The following is a 17323-nucleotide window of genomic DNA, read 5'->3' on the forward strand; positions in this document are numbered from 1 at the left end:
ATAGGTGGTAAGTGATGGCGGGGAACGGGGAAAACAGTGGAAAAAAAAGGGAAAATGGAGGGAAAATAAACATTTACTAAAAGTAGAGGATGTCGCACAATCCCTGACTACTGCTGCTGCATCACAGTGTGTGTGTCTGTGTAGTCAGGCCAATGATGAGTGTGGTAGAGCGAAGTGTAAAGTCCTGTAATTAGTGTCTCAGTGAGAGGATAAGGAGACAGATGGTACAGACCATCCTTCCCCTACACACACACACACACACATCCATACTGTTACCATCATCAAAATCTATAAAGCTTGTAACCTACTTCACTCTGGTCTCAACTGGGATTTATGTGTGAGACGTCTCCCTCTCCATAGCTCAGTAGGCATGTCATGCGTCTCTTTATCACTCAGCTTTATATTCACGCTTGCCGTGCTACGTTACATTACGAGAACACTCATACACTTGTTGCTCAAATCTCTCCAAAACATAAACCCACGCACACTCACACTCACTCATCAGTTTGAGATCCATTGAGGCACTTTAGGCTACAGATGAACAAAAAAAGGCCTCCGTCTTTTCCTCTCGCCCTCGCTACTGAACCCAAAATCTACTTCACTTTGTAGGATGTTTTCCAGTACACACAGAAAAACTCTAGGTTTCACACACACGCAGATTAGCTTGGCTCTTAACAAACACATAGTGAATTTTATATATATATATATATATATATATATATATATATATATAATATATATATAAATTGTTTAGTTTTGATTGTTATTTGCAATCCACAGACAAGTCCCGAAAATAAATTCAGCTATATACAACTACAAATGTATAGCCTACATCTACATGAGGAGCACTCAATCACCCTTCTCAGACATGATGTCACCTGCTTTGCCACTTTGAACAAAAAAAAAAGAAGGAATTTCCATACTCATGTTATTCCATATTTACAGCTTCACTGTTTTATGTATAGCCCCTCACCCCTTTGTCCCTTTTGCCTCACTGCACAAATGTGATTCTCTTGAATCCCTGCATTTAAACCTATCATTTTAAAGATAAAATAACAAACAATAACATACAGTTAAAATGGTAGGAGAAAACAATAAAATTCACTGTGCCTCCCTCTGCAGTCCTCTTCTTTGATTACTACTTATCTCGTATTTTGCAATACTTTACAACATGCAATCGAATGCAAAGCTGAAGGCTGACCCTCTGTGCAGCTCCTTCTCACCCCCTCGAGCCACTCGCTTCTTAAACCTCTCATAGTGCAAACATGGGAGTAAAACGTTATAATACAGAAAGGGATTGTTCTTCGTCTTTGCCACCTTCTTTACATTCCTCCCGTCTACTTCTCACATTTCCTCCACCCTTCTCAATTACTATCCTCTTGTCACTCTTATCAGGTCTAATACATGCAATTACATGCCGCCCCCCCCCTTCCCCTTCCTCGTCTTTTCCCTTTTCCCCCCTGAATAATAAGAGGAAAACTCTTAACATTGTTCCTTTATTTCCTTCCTATTGACACTGCTACCCCATATAGTGTCTGAGGTGCTAAAACAATGTGCAGTTAAGTGACAAATACAATAATACCCAGGGGGAGACACACACTAAAAACTTGTGAATGTGTCAGACATGAAGACAGTCTCGTCCTCTGTAACAGTGAAAAATATATTCTCTCTTTTATATGGACAGAGAAACCTCATACTGATGTGGACATATGGGATTAATCTTTATTCTATCAGAGGCAAGTATACTTAACATCACCACATGCACAATGTTGGATGCAAATCTTGTCTGGAGCTTGAAAATGGGGTAAGGAGCATTAAGCATACACTTCTCTGGTCTGCTAAGACATTAAGGGCCTCAAAAGAGCTCATTTAAGAACAATGAAGCTGTAGTTACAATCCCTAACATGGTTCGTTAAAACATATTGTCCCCAGGCACCGGTTCGATGGCATGCCCTGTGTATGAAGAGAAAAAAAAAATACAAAACCTTTGACTCTTTAGCAGTTATTTTACCTTAGGACTAGTTTATTAAAAGTCAAGTCTTATTTCTTCATATTTAAATTGATATGTGTAATATCCATTACCCCATGTTTTTGCCTTTGAAAAGCTGCTCACTACAGACAAGATGCATATATACAGTACATGTCGGCAGTTTTACAAGCATAACCCTGATTTACTTAAACTCCACTTTCAATTGTGGCCATTATCCCCAGAAATCTCCCTCTCTGGACTTTAAAGAGGGAAGAAGATGTTCTAGATCAAAGTCACTTTCAACAACATTATGTCAGTGCCACTTATGCTAAATTTCTGCACAGTTGCAGGGGAATTCCATTCTTGTTGTAATATTTACCAAGACAACTTCTAACACGTTTTCCCTCTTAAAGAACGAAGTAACATAAAGCCAGGGCAGCAGGAGCCATCAATCTTACCAGAATACATTACATTGACTCCTAAACCATGGTTTTTTAAATATGAGCCCAAGCTCATTCAGTCCTATGACCTACTGTATAGGCTCATTAAAACACAGTACAGTTCTTGTTAAAAGGGAAACATCAAAAACTGGCCCATGACCCACTTTGAATCGTCAACCTCAGGCAATAGTGTAAGAGACAGCAGTATAAATGCGAGAAGATTCTGTCAATCTTCTCTACCCCATTCATTATTCCTATCTCTACGCTTCCTTTTAAATCCATCTCACTTTCGTCTTCCCCAATCCTGCAAAAGCCCTGACATGTCTTCCCCCGAATCCAGACCGAGAGAAAGGGATGATTGGAAGAGAAAGAGAAAACAGACATGGTCGACGAATGTGAAAATCAGCATTGCAGGATCAAAAGAGCCAATAAAGAAAGAAAAGGAGAGAGAGAGAGAAAGTGAGAGGGAGGACGGAGAATTGAGATGAAGCAGTGGGGAGAAGGTTGACATCTAGAGTTATTGAGAGACTGATCAATTTCTGTTGGAGCGTGCTTAGGTGACACATGTCAAATTTCAGGTCAATAAAACCAATTGAGCTGAATTGAATTGAACTGAAGAAAGCAACACCAGAAGGCATGAGAGAGGGAGGCAGAGTGAAAATAAGGAATACAAAACTGCATGGAGGGCGATATTGTTGATTCTCATTAAAGAAACCACACTGAACAATGAAAGCCAATTTCAGGAATATGTGGCTTTTTATAAAATTGTTTAAGATTTAGCAGACCAAATACTCTGATCAAAAGCTGAAATATTGTACATAATATGCACACACAGTGTATGATTTATATACAGTAATGTAACCATCATCCAACTAATGATCCATCTATCCCCCCAACCAATGATCCACCTTAAAAAAAGGAACTTTACATCTGTATACCATATCTGCATGAGAGGAATGAACTCCTTTATAGAGAAGATGCTGCTGTATTTATAGTGTGTTAGCATGACTACAATATAATGCTCCCTCCTGAGTGAGGTTGGAAAAAGTGTCTATACCAAATGCTACTGGGACATTTCCATTGTGTTTTGTGTAATTAAGAAATTGTGCTGGTTTGCTTGCAATTTTCAATGCATTGAAAATGTAAGGATCAAATAGATATTTATTGAAAAAAAATATATTTTGCAGTGGGGTTGACACAGGTATCACTGAAATGTATATTTTGGTATCATGATAACCTCAAGGACTAGGATGTGCATTGTCATTTGCATAGTGACCTTTATTTGAAAGAGACACAGCCCAGCCTCATGAGACTTGTTTGTATTCCATGGCTGTAAACTCTACACCTTAAATGCACGTAATCAGGCATGCACATGATTTACTATCTCACAATAAGAAAGTACTATTCACAGTGTCCAGCTCCCTCCAATGATGCTACTCCATTACTTCAGTGTAATTACTCTGCTGATATTACATGTATTGTTTAATTTCTGGTGTATCAGTTTCTGTCGTCTCTTGCCTCCAGATGCAAACGTTAATGCAGAAAATTAATGAGTCTCTATGAACTCCCCCCACCCACTCCCATCTTTCTCTGAATCTGCAGCTCCTCTATGCTCTCTTATCTATCCGAAGCACAAGCACATCTATCACCATCCACAGCCACACAAACACCTTAAACTCTGTCTTCTGTGGTTTTCTAGCATTTCATTGCATACTCTCCTTCTCTCTCCCCCTTGTCTCTCATCACCCATTTATGTTCTTTTTTTAAAACCCTTCATTTTCTCCTGCTCTGTCTTCCTTCTTCAATTTCCTGCCTGCCTCCCCCCTCACTCAACCCCCTCTGCTCGTCCTCTCTTATAATTCCTCCAATGCCCTCCCTATCCATTTCCTCTCCTCCATATCTCCTTCTATTTTCTCTCTTTCTCTCTGAATCTCTTCCTCTCTTTCCCATTGCTTCCTAATTCTTTTGCGCCTTCTCTCTGCCACCCGCCCTCCCAGGCTCTCTGTGTTTGATTATGATTGTATTAGAGAAGGCAGCTGCCGACCTTCAAGAGCAGTTTCAAGGTGAAACCCGCCTGTCTGATGAGGTACAAAGACCAATACTTACATAACAAACACAGATCTTTGCACTCAGAGGCACAAAACCTCTCTAAAGCACGTGGTCTAAACATACATATTTGTATGCAAGTGAGGTTTGTAGCAGCACACCATCATGCAGACATACACACTCATACACACACATTATCATGTCAAGAGCTTCCTGGCCTAAAAAGACAAAATCAAAAACCATATCCAAGACAAAGGTTATTTCCAACACAAAACACTTACTAATAAACAGAGTGATTTGTATGCACCCAATCATTTACACAAATTAAGTGAAGACAGGGCTACAATTGTGCTAGACCATCACAAGTAACTAATCCCATTCATACGCCACAATGTAACTTGGGGTTAAGTGTCTTGCCTGAGGACACATCATGAGCTGGGGATCAAACCCACAACCTTGCAAGACGACCAACTTTACCTACTGAGCCACAGCTGGCCACAAATAACAGACTAAAAAGAAATAAAAGTAATTGTTGACTAATACTAGTATTAAAAGTTATCTTTTAACACTTTTTATAATATGCAAAGCAGTGGGTAGCTTATTTGAGACTCCATTGTCTTTTGACTATCCTAATATTCCTCAACATGCTCCATCACCCCCAGATGTTGTAGCAGTAGCCTCTATAGCTGTTCTTGCCGACCCCATTTGCCCCTGTATTCACCAATTACATGCTGATGATATGACTACTCTTTTTTGACAGTGAATCATCAACTTCTTGGCTCCCTCAGCCGCTGGCTTCAACCTGGCTACAATAAGTCCTTTTTAAATCACACCCACCTTGGGGAGCTAAACACTCTCTTTCTATCGCTGTTAAATAAACACTCATCCTTCTTTTTCACTCTTGCTCGAAACACTCTTGTCAGGTACATTGCTCAGTCCCTTAATTCCTTCCTCTTTCTATTTGTCCTTAGACCAGTAATACTGATTTTATCTTCAGCTTCCTGTTTTTTGAAGAATCACAAATGTCTTCGTAATGTCGCATTTTAGAGAAGCCACAGGCTTTCCGTTTAGATCACACTTCTGACAGTTGACAGTTACTCTCGATAACATCAATCATCAATCAATCAAACAATCTTTATTTGTAAAGCTTCAATTCATAACAGATGTTATCATCCAGGTGAATAAATGTAAAGAGCAGCAGAAACAGCATAATAAGGCAGAGGAGTGTGCACAAATCTGAGCTTGGATGAGAAGTTTAAATGAAGGAGGCTGAGGAGTGTGTAGGTGGTTTACCTTCAGTGTTTATAGCAGATACGTAGCTCCAGTTGTATCTCTTGACAATGTCCACCATAGCTCGTGCCTGCTGGGCATCTGAAGGCACCACACGCATAAAGTACTTAAAAAGGCTCTGGAAAAGCATTGGAAATAAAATCAAGTTAATTATACAAAATCAAAATTTAACATTTGGATTTCCTTTTACAGGGATGGGCCTACATCAGTATAGCCTGAATGAAGTCCACAATTTGCTCGCCTCACCTTATCGCTGAGGTCCATACTTGTGGCAGAGTAGGCAATCTGTGGTATGTTGAACAGCTGTAGAAGGTTCTGAACCTGGATGGCCACGGAGCTTGACCCTGGGCCAATTAAACCCACAATGGGTTTTTTCCCCCGCATTGGAGTGGCAGAGGGGTCTGAGCACTTCATCGTTGCGGCGCCTCCTCCTCCGCTCCCTCCCCCTCCGCCCCCTCCCCAGGACGCTCCTCCACCCCACTCCTCAGCCTCGTCAGAGGAGACCAGCGAATCCCGAATGAACTCGATGCTCTGCTCTAGAGCCACAGCTGAGTGCCAACAAGAGTCCCGGATCTCGCATCCCAGGGTGATATTGGGAAGAATGTGCGGGTCAGCATTGATACGGTCCAATGTGTGCATCATGGCCTCAACCCTCTGGATGCCATACTGCTCTCGCACTGCACCACATTTGCGCTCGTGTACCTGTTCAGGGTAAACAAGGTCGAGGGAAGGAATCCAATCTAGTCAATTCAAACTGACATTTAGTTGCCTAAATGTTGTCATTACCGATAATGGCATTAACATTAAAAAAAATTAGCAGACTGAATAAAGACATTTGGTGCTTCACTGTTGGACTAACAATGATTGTATTTTCATGGCTGTCATGAAAAACATATATTTCAGGGTGGGCAATTATCTATAATGAGCTGGAAAAAAAATCATAAATGTCAGTGGGTGTCTGCAGCTTCCTATGGCAGTTAATGGGGTTGTAGGTTCGTAGACCTATTGTACAAATTCAATGTGTTCTTTGGTCTTAATAGGCAGAGACTCGTAATGACTCCTTATACAACAGAATGGAAATGTTATCGTTTTTGTCTTTAATTCTGAAATATTTCCAAAGTGCTGTTTTTTGTCTTAATTCAGGTGGCAAACATCATCCTGCAGACCTATGCAGTCACAAATTGCAACATTACCTTGTCGGCAGGAGGCTGATGATGAACAGAGAACAATGCTCCAATGATGATGTCGCCAGGTATGTGAGCGACAACTCGCCGTTCATTGGACTGGGCAGAGTCGACTCTATTAGGTCCGATCCATATGGCCAGAACTAGCAGCAGCCGAAGAATCATCTTGGCTGACCGAGGTACCAAAGCAGAAGCAGGTCACAAATTTGCTGATCAAGCCGTCACAGGAAACTACTTGTCGCAGAAACACTTTTCCTGGCCATGGCAAAGGCAGGCGCTCCACGCTGAGAAACACTTTTGGAAATAAATGATTTCAATATATTCCTCTTTCAACTTTCCTTTCTCCGGATTTCAAGACAGGACCATCACTGCAACAGCTGAGACAGGTGCCGCATTGCAACCTGGGGACATAAAAAAAAAATAAAACATCAGGGCTAAGTGTCATTGGTTAAGAATTGGCTGGCAATTACTAAATAGAGTTGTTCTACACAGTAAAAGATGGAGTCAGATATGTTCACATGAACCTGAGAGCAGAAAAGACACTGAACATCGAAGTTGGCGCAGAATATTTAAAGCATGCTCCTCACACTTGTCTGGAGATAATAGTTTAATCAACTTGCCTGTATAACCATGTTCTGTGGACTCAGTCCATATGTTAGCTGATCAGACATTAAACACGGAAATATTTTATACAAATATCCATTGAAAATTGTTAAGGAGCTTCTACACTTTCATCAGCACACAGTTCAATATGAATGCTTCCATGCGTTTCTCTGAGAAGTATGGAATATGATTGTTTTCATATCGTGCATTGCATCGAATTATATTAATATTTAAAACTACATTAATGGATTCTAATGTCAGAGAAACAGAAGGGCTTGTTTGAATGGCAAATGGGATCGAGCTCGTTTAGCGCTTCTCTACTCTTCTGATAAGTCAAAGAGCTTTTACACCGTATATCACACCGAGCCATTCACACACTGACAGCACAGGTGTCAGAGTTCGAGCAAAAACAATGTAGATGACCCAAGTGCAGATCGAACAAAATATTTATTCAACATGAATTCAAAAGGCAAAAAAATCTTACTATGAAAAAACAAACCTGAAACCCCCCCCCCCCAAAAAAAAACAAACGCTGGGAGTGATGAGGAAAACTGACAAGCAACACAGACTAACATACAACAATGATCCGAAAACACGAGGGAAGGAGCACTGGGACTAAATAGACAGAGGGGTAATCAAACACAGGTGAGACCAACAAGACACAGTTGAGGACAATCAGGGTAATCAGAACAGGAGGGAAACAGGGCAGAGTATGAACAGGAATGAACACAAGACAAGAAACAAAATAAATCATGAAACACTGATGACACAGAACTCAAGAACGTAACATGACACAATAGAAACATTAACACATAGGAAAAACTGTAGTGAAGAACACAAACTCAAACATGATAAGAAATCTAAACTCCAAAATACAAAACTAAAACAGACCAAATCCTGATAAGAGGTTGTTATAAAAAGTTATCATCAGAAGTAACTTCTCCCATTCATACACTGCAGGCTACGCAGCAGGATTTGGTGTCGTGCCCAAAGACACATCAGACATATTGCTTCAGGAGCTGGGAATCAAACTCCCAACCTTAGAGTTGAGAGATGACTGACTCTATCGAGTTAGCCAAAACCACCGCTGGTGGAACAGAACACCGATATTTTGTAAAACACACCTAAAATATAAATACAATTTAAAAAATAAAGAAATATGCAAACTTTTATTTACAACCCCTTATCATCCACCCTTATACTATATAATGCTGTGTCATTTAAAGCCCATAGTGCCTGTTGTTCACTATTTCTCGACAGGCTGAGCACCTGTTTCACCATAAATGTAAATCTCAGCGGCACACTTTATAAATAATTGAAATGGGAATGGAAACTGCTCAAATGAAACCAACATAATGACCGCTGCATCAGTTATTATGGTGACCAACATAATGAGCAGTTACTGTTTGTTCTCTAATGAAGCTTAATGTGATGACTGGAGTACCGTCTCTAGTCAGCTCTAACATCACCGTATTCGCCTCCCCTGTGTCCACATTTAAAGCAGTAACACAATTGCAACATCATCTAACACCTCCCAGCTGCACTTACAGCACCCACGCATAAATCTGTGACACCAACCAGGCCACATAAAACCACTGGCATTCATATACTTTGGAACCCCAGTCAATTATCTCCACGAGCACAAGAAAAGCCAGAAGCACACCAGATGTTATTCCTTAAGTGTCTGCACCTCATCCCTACCTAAATCAAAGGCATGTTCTATATACTTTCCTCCATACAGCTTTAGTGAGTTCACTTTCAATCAAGCTTTTGGGTGTTCTCTTACATCAAACACATTGTTCTCATTCCAATTTTAATTGTTTTAAAACAGAATCGAAGGACAACAGTTTACAACTGTGAGAAATCCCTTTTGCAACATGTGGGATGGTCAACCCCTTCATGAATGATTCAGAAAGACAGACATGACACAACAAGAAGAAATACAGCAGCACATGATGTTTAATAGTCAGCCAAATGGGAGGGACATCAATTTCCTCCCTTGAGCAAAGTTTCAAGTAGCCATCCCTCCGTATTAATGTGCGAGTCTTATCATTTTCTTAACCTCAGGGCTACACCAACACTTAAGTTCACTGCAGTGGAGCAATTTAATTGACCGTAAACAGCAGGGGCCCGTTTAGGCAGCAGAAGTTGGCCTCCACTGCTTTTGCAAAACAGGATCAAGGTCGTGACAGGGGAGTTGGTGGGTAAACTGCGTGGGTTAAGGCAGAAGGAGAAAGTAGAGGGTAAGGAGAGGATGTGAGTAAAAATAAAGGAAAGGAAGGAAAAAGAGAATGATAGATTAAAAAAAAAAAAAAAAAAGGACGTGATGAGAGAGAATACGAAATAGGGAAGGGTTGGGGACGACAAAGGATGTGTTTGAAGGAAGCAGTAGAGGAAGAAAGAAAGAGAAAGAAAATGAGTAGATAGGAAACAGAAGAAGAGGAAGGTAAGAGTGATGAAAAAAGGTATCGAGGGACAGAGAGTCTCACTGAACATAATTAACATGACAGTGTCAGGATGGCAACAGGGCTAACTACTGCGCCTGTAATGAACAAATCAAACTCAGCTCCCTCCAACACACACGTAAAAGTGACATGGAGCCTCTTTCTCCGCCTCCCATTTTCTTCATATAAAAAAAATCTAAAATATTTCTATCCCCACAAGCCACTGTTTCATTCTCAGCCCAGTCTGTCTTTCTCTCAAACTCAGTCACATACTGTGTCTCTGTGTCACGCTGCTCCTCTGTTTACAGCTCTTGTTGCATAGGCCTGGGTTCAATCCTGATTCCTTCAGCAAACATCAGACACACTATTAGGAATTGTTATCTCCATCTCTATCCCAGCTGCAGAGAAAAACATTCAGTGCTCTCCTCTTTCTTACTTCAGTTCAATCAGTTTCATTAGATGATGACAGATATATTACAGTTAACATATTGGAGAGCATGTAATATACCACCCATAAAAAGGAAATAAAGAGGATTATACTTTATATGCTTCAACCCCTGAGGTGAAAACACATTTGTTTGCTCTGCTGTATCTTGACCTGTACTAACAGGGCAGGGGGCAGCGTCTGCAGTTTTCATAATAGATCTGGTAGTTCAATAACCTGAGCAGCTTTAAAAATAGCAATAATAAGACTAACAATAAGTTACAGACTGCCCATTTGGATTGGTTCATTAAGGGATAAGAAAATCTGAGGATAAATATCCATAAGGACACACAGAATTTCATAATTGGCCCTTCAGATATAAACATGCCAGCAACAAGTGCAAGCACCTTGTATGCACGACCATCAGAGATGTGCATTCACACACATGATTTTCATCTGTTGTCTTGCTGTCATTGCTTGAAGAAGTACAAGCAACACAGTTTTGACATTGGCTATCTACTTGACAACATAGTGGAGAGTGTCTGAGCCTTTTAGTAACATTCTGACTTGCCAATATAGTAGAAAATTCAATTTTTTCAAAAAAGTCTTGATTAAAAAAATCAATTGGTTGTACTGGCTTACGACTAAAAAGGCGTCATATGTCTTTATGATGATGTTTACACAATTCAAGGAAGCAGCAACATTTTGAGAAAGCTTTTGCTGAGACATGCAACAATGCTGTTCTAAACTTGACTGCAGTACTTGTTAGCTGTGGTGTAGAGATGCTTGAAGATGTGGGTATACTCTAATATTATTTTAAGTTCCCCATCCAGCAGAGGATAGATGACCTCTGTTAACAGTGACATAAGACTTCTCTTGCATATTTAGATAGAGTTAGACAGAGACAGAGCAGGGAGGGTCATCCCTTCACCATCTTAGGAATTGTAGCATCCTACTGAAAATAGTCAATCAATCAAAGGATTCAGAGGGGATTTAGAAGTGAGTCTTCCCTATGGAGACTGAAAAACAAGTGTGTAGGCCGACTCCGTACACCCAGCACTATAGGCCTACTAGTGCTTGTAATTCTTTTATTGCTCCTCAGCCCTGGGATGTATAGTGATTCAATTTCATCACTTACAGTGTTGCTAGTTATTTGAATTGTGCCCCAAGTAGAGAGCTGATCTTGTTTAGATGAAGGACATCCTGATGGCCAGGAGGCGCATACTCAAAACATCCAGTTTAAAAATGTAAATAGAGTTGGTATGATAGTGAAGGGCCTTTTCAGACAGTTAAGGGTGTGACAATGTCAAATATCATCCACATCTCTCTGAGCCCACAGAGACAGAACCAATATACTCACATAAGATAGACAAAAAGTATGTCACCTCACTTACGCTCCTTTACTTGATGCTGCCGGAGATTGCAGCACAATAAAAGCTCTACCTGCTGCAGCAGCAGCAGCAGCAGCACATCAGACAAGGTGAGACAGAGCCTGCACAAGTCCCACAAACAAACCCTGACCTTAAATCGCTTCACTGAGCATTGTTTCAGCAGGGTCTTGCAGCCTTCATTGCTGACCAAGTCCATCGTTTTCTTAACGACCTCATTGTCATAAACATATTTATTTAGGTTATTTTGATCTTCCTACCAGCGTCTCTGATATCATCGAAATACTTCATCACTAACATGCACACAGATTCTGTTCCGCCTGCCCCTCGCAAAGGGGAAATAAAACCCGGGGACGACAACGACTGGCGCAGCATCCGTCAACCGCAATGGGAGATCGGAGTCTGTCATTTGCTGCGAATCAAACACACTGTTTTGTTAAAGCGACTGTTGCAAGGCATGACAGAGACACAGTCTGAAATGAACATTGCCAACGCATGCACCGAATAAATGCTCGTTTGTGATCCCTCTCTGTCTTCTTGACATGACTATACAGGCTATCTATCATACACAACTGTGCAACTGGCTGTTTCCTTTTAACTAGGTTACACAGTTATGGGGAATAACCTCGCAGCATACTTCAAGGATAACTGGTCCAGATGTCGCTGCAAGTAGGCTATCGGCAGGATATCAATAACAATAGATGATAAAGTGCGACAAAATCATATAGAGTTTGGTGGAAAGGAAACCATTCTGGAAAATCTTAACAGTCCTTACCTTACTGAAAGCACTAATACCCTATGACGTCATTACCAAGGTAGCCTACCGCTTTATAAGAAGGTTGGAAGTTATTATGACAGATAATCAGATCATGCCGATACTGATAATCCAATGTCAACTCACCGAGACCCTTCCTCCGTTTTCAAGTCACGCACACCTGAGCCTGTCTCCAAACACCTCATCCCACCCCCTTGTCCTCTCTCTCTCTGCTGCTCCTCCTCTCCCCAGTCAGCCCCTCTCCCCGCTTTCCCTCCGCTCAGCTCTCTCACTCTCTCCCTCTCCACGTTTCCCCATCCCACCTCTTCTTTCTGCAAGTTTCTCACCCTCCCTCGCATTCCCCTTCTCATCCCCTCTCCCACTCCGCAGCTTTTAAAAGATGAATCCCCACACACCTAAACCACCTTTCCTGAATTTGATTTATGTGACCTGTTATTGTCTCCATGTTTCCTTTTTTTCCTACCTTTTCGCATTCCCCATCATGTGCACCGTTCTGCCCTCAGTTGGCCCCGCAGCCTTTTTAACATTAGTTTTAGCCTACTCACAAACGACGATCATTTAGACATCCGAGGTGACACCACGTTCTGGTTTAACGAGACAGAGGGAGAAATCGATAACATTTGAAGTTTCATAGCGGTCACGGGAGTGAAGAGCCATTAACCTATAAAGATTCATCTGACGCCCAACTTAAAGACCCACAGAGATCAAATCATTAAAGATTAAAAATCAATACACATCTAACAGAAACATCCTGCTGCTCCTCCAACATCTTATATGACACGGACACTGACTGCCACTGGATGCAACCAAGGTAGACCTATTATTGTAGGCTATGTAGACTTCTTCTCACAGGCGTTAAGGCATGTGTGGATTCAAATCATTTCTTAATAATTCAAGTTTCCTAGTTACTTCATGTGAATTAAATATGTGACAATTACTCATAAGCCTGTATTAACCTTTACAAAACATGTACATGTTCTCGTGGATTTTGAATGGAAATCAAGCCTTCCTAAGGAATTCACTAAAGGGAATTTTACACTATGGCTTGTCTTTAGTAGCTTTAGTATCTAATGCAACACCATGGCACACTGACAATGGACAAAAAACTATCAACTCTCTTTTAAAATATATGTGTGTGTGTGTGTGTGTGTGTGTGCTATATATTGCAATAGTGCATAGGCCTAAACGCGGTGTTGTGGAGAAGCTCGCCTGTTGTTGTCACTTTGCATTCCCAAACAAACACTGACTCAGGACAAATGAATGATAAACGCATTCACCCCGTTAAGTCTCCCTCAACAAATGCCTATTCCTCAAGGAAGGCAAAAACAAAGAGCAGAGTCACATACCTTTGCATGCAGAACAGGTGACTGCTCCTGGAGAAACGCAGCATCCCTCACGCGTCCATCACGGCATCATGCTGGCAGCGGGTAATCTACTTTTTCACTATGGCAACAAATAAACCCCCTGTCCTCTCTCTCTCTCTCTCTCTCTCGCTCTCACCGCTGAGCCACGCGCTCCAATGAGGAGGCTCAACTCGCGTCATAGGTCAGCCATCCTCTCTCTCTCTCTCTCTCTCTCTCTCTCTCTCTCTCTCTCTCTCTCTCTCTCTCTCTCTATATCACACCTACCTCCAAGATACCATCTGGAGAAAGATACTGATCGAGACTCGGGAGTGGCCCGGGACGAAGAAGTAGAAATAAAGGGAGAGATGGGGAGCATGCAGGCTTTGGGTGGGAGAGGAAGTATTAGAGCTTGGCAATGACAAGGCTTGGATTAATTTGCCAGCCAAATGCATTTGGGATTAGCAGACCATTAAAAGAGCATAGACATACCCAAGCACGCACTCACACACCCTCTTTGCCACACACAAACACACACACACACACACACACACACACACACACACACACACACACACACACACACACACACACACACACACGGCTTTAGCTGATAGCCTTACTAACCCTGACCTCTATATCTCTCCCTCTCTGTCGATCCGTTTCACTTTTCTGAGCCAGTTTCAAGGCAAAAAACATGGGCGAAAAGGACAACATAGGACTACCAGTGCAAATGCTCAAATAAACAAACACATACACACAATTCCAAAAAGGTTGTACTGTATCTGATAAAAAATAATGTGTGAGAAGTAGACTCATCTCTTCATATATTTCCAAGAGCAGTGGGGATTCTAGATTATGTTGGGGCCCTAGGCAACATTTTGCAGGGGCCCCTCTATCCACAGCATTCATCACCATTCCATTATAAAAACAACAACAAAAAAGGACAGAACAGTAAAAAAAACATTATCATTTCAAATTATAAATATGCTGAAGGTCAAAGAATAACGATCATAATGTAATACCAGCAGAAGTTGCAATGTTAATTAGCACGAGAGAGTGAGTGCAGTCAGATGGGGCCGCCTTAGGGAGTTTTCCTACTGTCATTGCACATTTTAGCCCATTCTGTGGTTTTAACTTTTTCAACCTTGGGGTCCCCCTGCTGGACTGGGGCCCCAAACAGTTGCCTGTTATCGAGCAGCACCTTTGTCAAAGAGCCATCACAATAAAGAAAGCTCAAAGTTGCTTCCCGTTATGGAAGAAGCCCAGCCTAACTTTGTGCAGAGTTGCTTCATTTTAATATCTCGACTGGACACATTTAAATGAAATGGGGTCTAAAACAGCAGCTGCTTTTTAATTGCATCTGTTAACTCTAAGGCCATTTTAAAGGTGATATGAGTAAATAAATATAGTTGCATAGCTAATATAACTGTCATAATTATGGTAAATGGACTTGAGTTTATATAATGCTTTTGTACTCTTTTGACTTCTCAAAATGCTTTCACACCGCATGTCACACCTGCCAATTCACACACTGATGGCAGAGGTTGCTATGTCGTGAGAACATCAGAAGTCACTAATCCCATTCATACACTTTGGCCGACGAGCAATTACAGGTTAAGTGTCTTGCCCAAGGACACAGCAGCCATGTTGCTGGAAGAGCTGGGGGTCAAACCCTCGATTTTCCAGTTGAGAAAGCCAAATACAATTTAATGGGAAAATATTAGGGGCATAATAGGGTCCTGTTGCTCACCCTGTGCCCTAAGATCCACTTCTGTGGTTCTGAAAATGCAAGAGATAAGAGGTTAGTTGAAAGATAATATAATCATTTAACATCAGATGCATTAAAAAGTATTAATAATAAGTTGGGTATGAATTATATCTTAAATCATGCGCTCTGTAGTTAAGTGGAAACTATAGTCAACCATGGTGATGTACCATAAAATTAACACTGAAGCTGTCAATCACAGAACGGGATCCCATCCAGACAGGCGGATGCTCAGGACATTTCAATAAGGGTACCTAACTGAGGTTGAGTAAGCAATGTGCGAGCTGTATCAGAATTTCCAGTTTATTCATACAGGTGATTTTACATTGACTGATGATGACCACATAACGTTAACATGATCACTTGATTGCCTATGAAACTATTGAATGGATTATGGGATTCTGATGGCTGCAGTGATTCTTTCAGTTGTTCAAACTTAGACTTTAAAAATATACCCTTCTTAGAATAAAAGAAGTTAGACCTGAAAGATTTTTGTATCAATAAATCAGTGAACCTCTTCAAACGATTGACTGTGCGCCGATTTCCTCATTTACTTGATCATTCTAACACACATCACCAGGTATAGACTCCAACAAGTAGAGTTGCTGTACCTGCTGTCATGTCCCATCGTGTTCTTTATTATCTAAATGTTGCTTGAGACTGATAAAAAGTCAAAATGTTTGGTGTCATCATTTCATAAAAGTTTTTTTACTGAAATAAAAAATCCACCAAAAAGCCAATGAACTGGCTCGATTTTCAATTTCTCATGTGATGCAAGTTAAACTCTCTCTCTCTCTGAGACACACACACACACACACACACACACACACACACACACACACACACACACACACACACACACACACACACACACACACACACACACACACACACACACACACACATAACAACTCATCAATCACTAAGAAGGGCACTCGGGGTTGATTGATGCAATTTAGGATCGATAATTGAATAAATATTAAAACATTGGATATAGCTGTAAGCTGTGTGAGAAGCATGGAGAACTGGATTGAGGGGAATGAGAGATGAATATCATCCAGTGAGCACACTGTATGTGTGTAATCTAACACTGTTAAACAGACTGTGTGGGCTACACTGGAGTTCATCATTAAAGCGACAGGTCTGGTTGGAATAAAATAAGATTACAGCAACATAAAAACTGTTACAGGGGCACCCTATGACACATACTTGCACTGTGTGTGTGTGTGTGTGTGTGTGTGTGTGTGTGTGTGTGTGTGTGTGTGTGTGTGTGTGTGTGTGTGTGTGTGTGTGTGTGTGTGTGTAACCAAGTACAAGTGTAAAGCACACATCTAAACATCTATAGGGTAAAATTCTCTTTTCACCACACTCCTCCGCAAATCCCAAACACAACACAGGCAGTGTCACAGTTTGAAAATCAATTATTCAATGGTATTTCAGAAAAAAATTGGATACCCATGGTTGCCATAGACACAGCTGATTTACAGGGTTGTCATTTGAATGTGATATTCCCACTCTAAGTAGGACAAATAGAGAAAAACGACACTATGACTGCATCATGCCAACAAAGAAATGGTTATGAAACATCCACAGTCACATGATATGACTCCTGTTTCATTCAGATTTGAGTAGTAATGTGTTTGTTTGTTTTA

At 41.0% G+C, this 17323-nt stretch overlaps 1 protein-coding gene across 3 annotated transcripts in view; it reads right to left on the reverse strand.

Moving 5' to 3' along the window:
- The window catches only part of grm5b (glutamate receptor, metabotropic 5b), a 56088-nt gene extending 42040 nt beyond the window's left edge, over positions 1–14048 (reverse strand). Inside the window, exons 1-5 of one of the 3 annotated variants that reach the window (XM_079354959.1) lie at positions 12690–13172; positions 12564–12614; positions 6939–7330; positions 5992–6447; positions 5749–5863 (exon numbers count right to left, since the gene is read on the reverse strand). In XM_079354959.1, coding sequence (XP_079211085.1) covers positions 5749–5863; positions 5992–6447; positions 6939–7094 — 727 coding nt within the window. In that variant the 5' untranslated portion in view covers positions 7095–7330; positions 12564–12614; positions 12690–13172. Of the gene's footprint in view, positions 1–5748; positions 5864–5991; positions 6448–6938; positions 7331–12563; positions 12615–12689; positions 13173–13909 lie in introns of those variants that run through there. The other 2 variants (XM_079354957.1, XM_079354958.1) reach the window with 2 other exon arrangements.
- Between the last annotated feature and the right edge of the window lie 3275 nt (positions 14049–17323).

Source organism: Symphodus melops (assembly GCF_947650265.1).
Source record: "Symphodus melops genome assembly, chromosome: 10".
Taxonomy (NCBI): domain Eukaryota; kingdom Metazoa; phylum Chordata; class Actinopteri; order Labriformes; family Labridae; genus Symphodus; species Symphodus melops.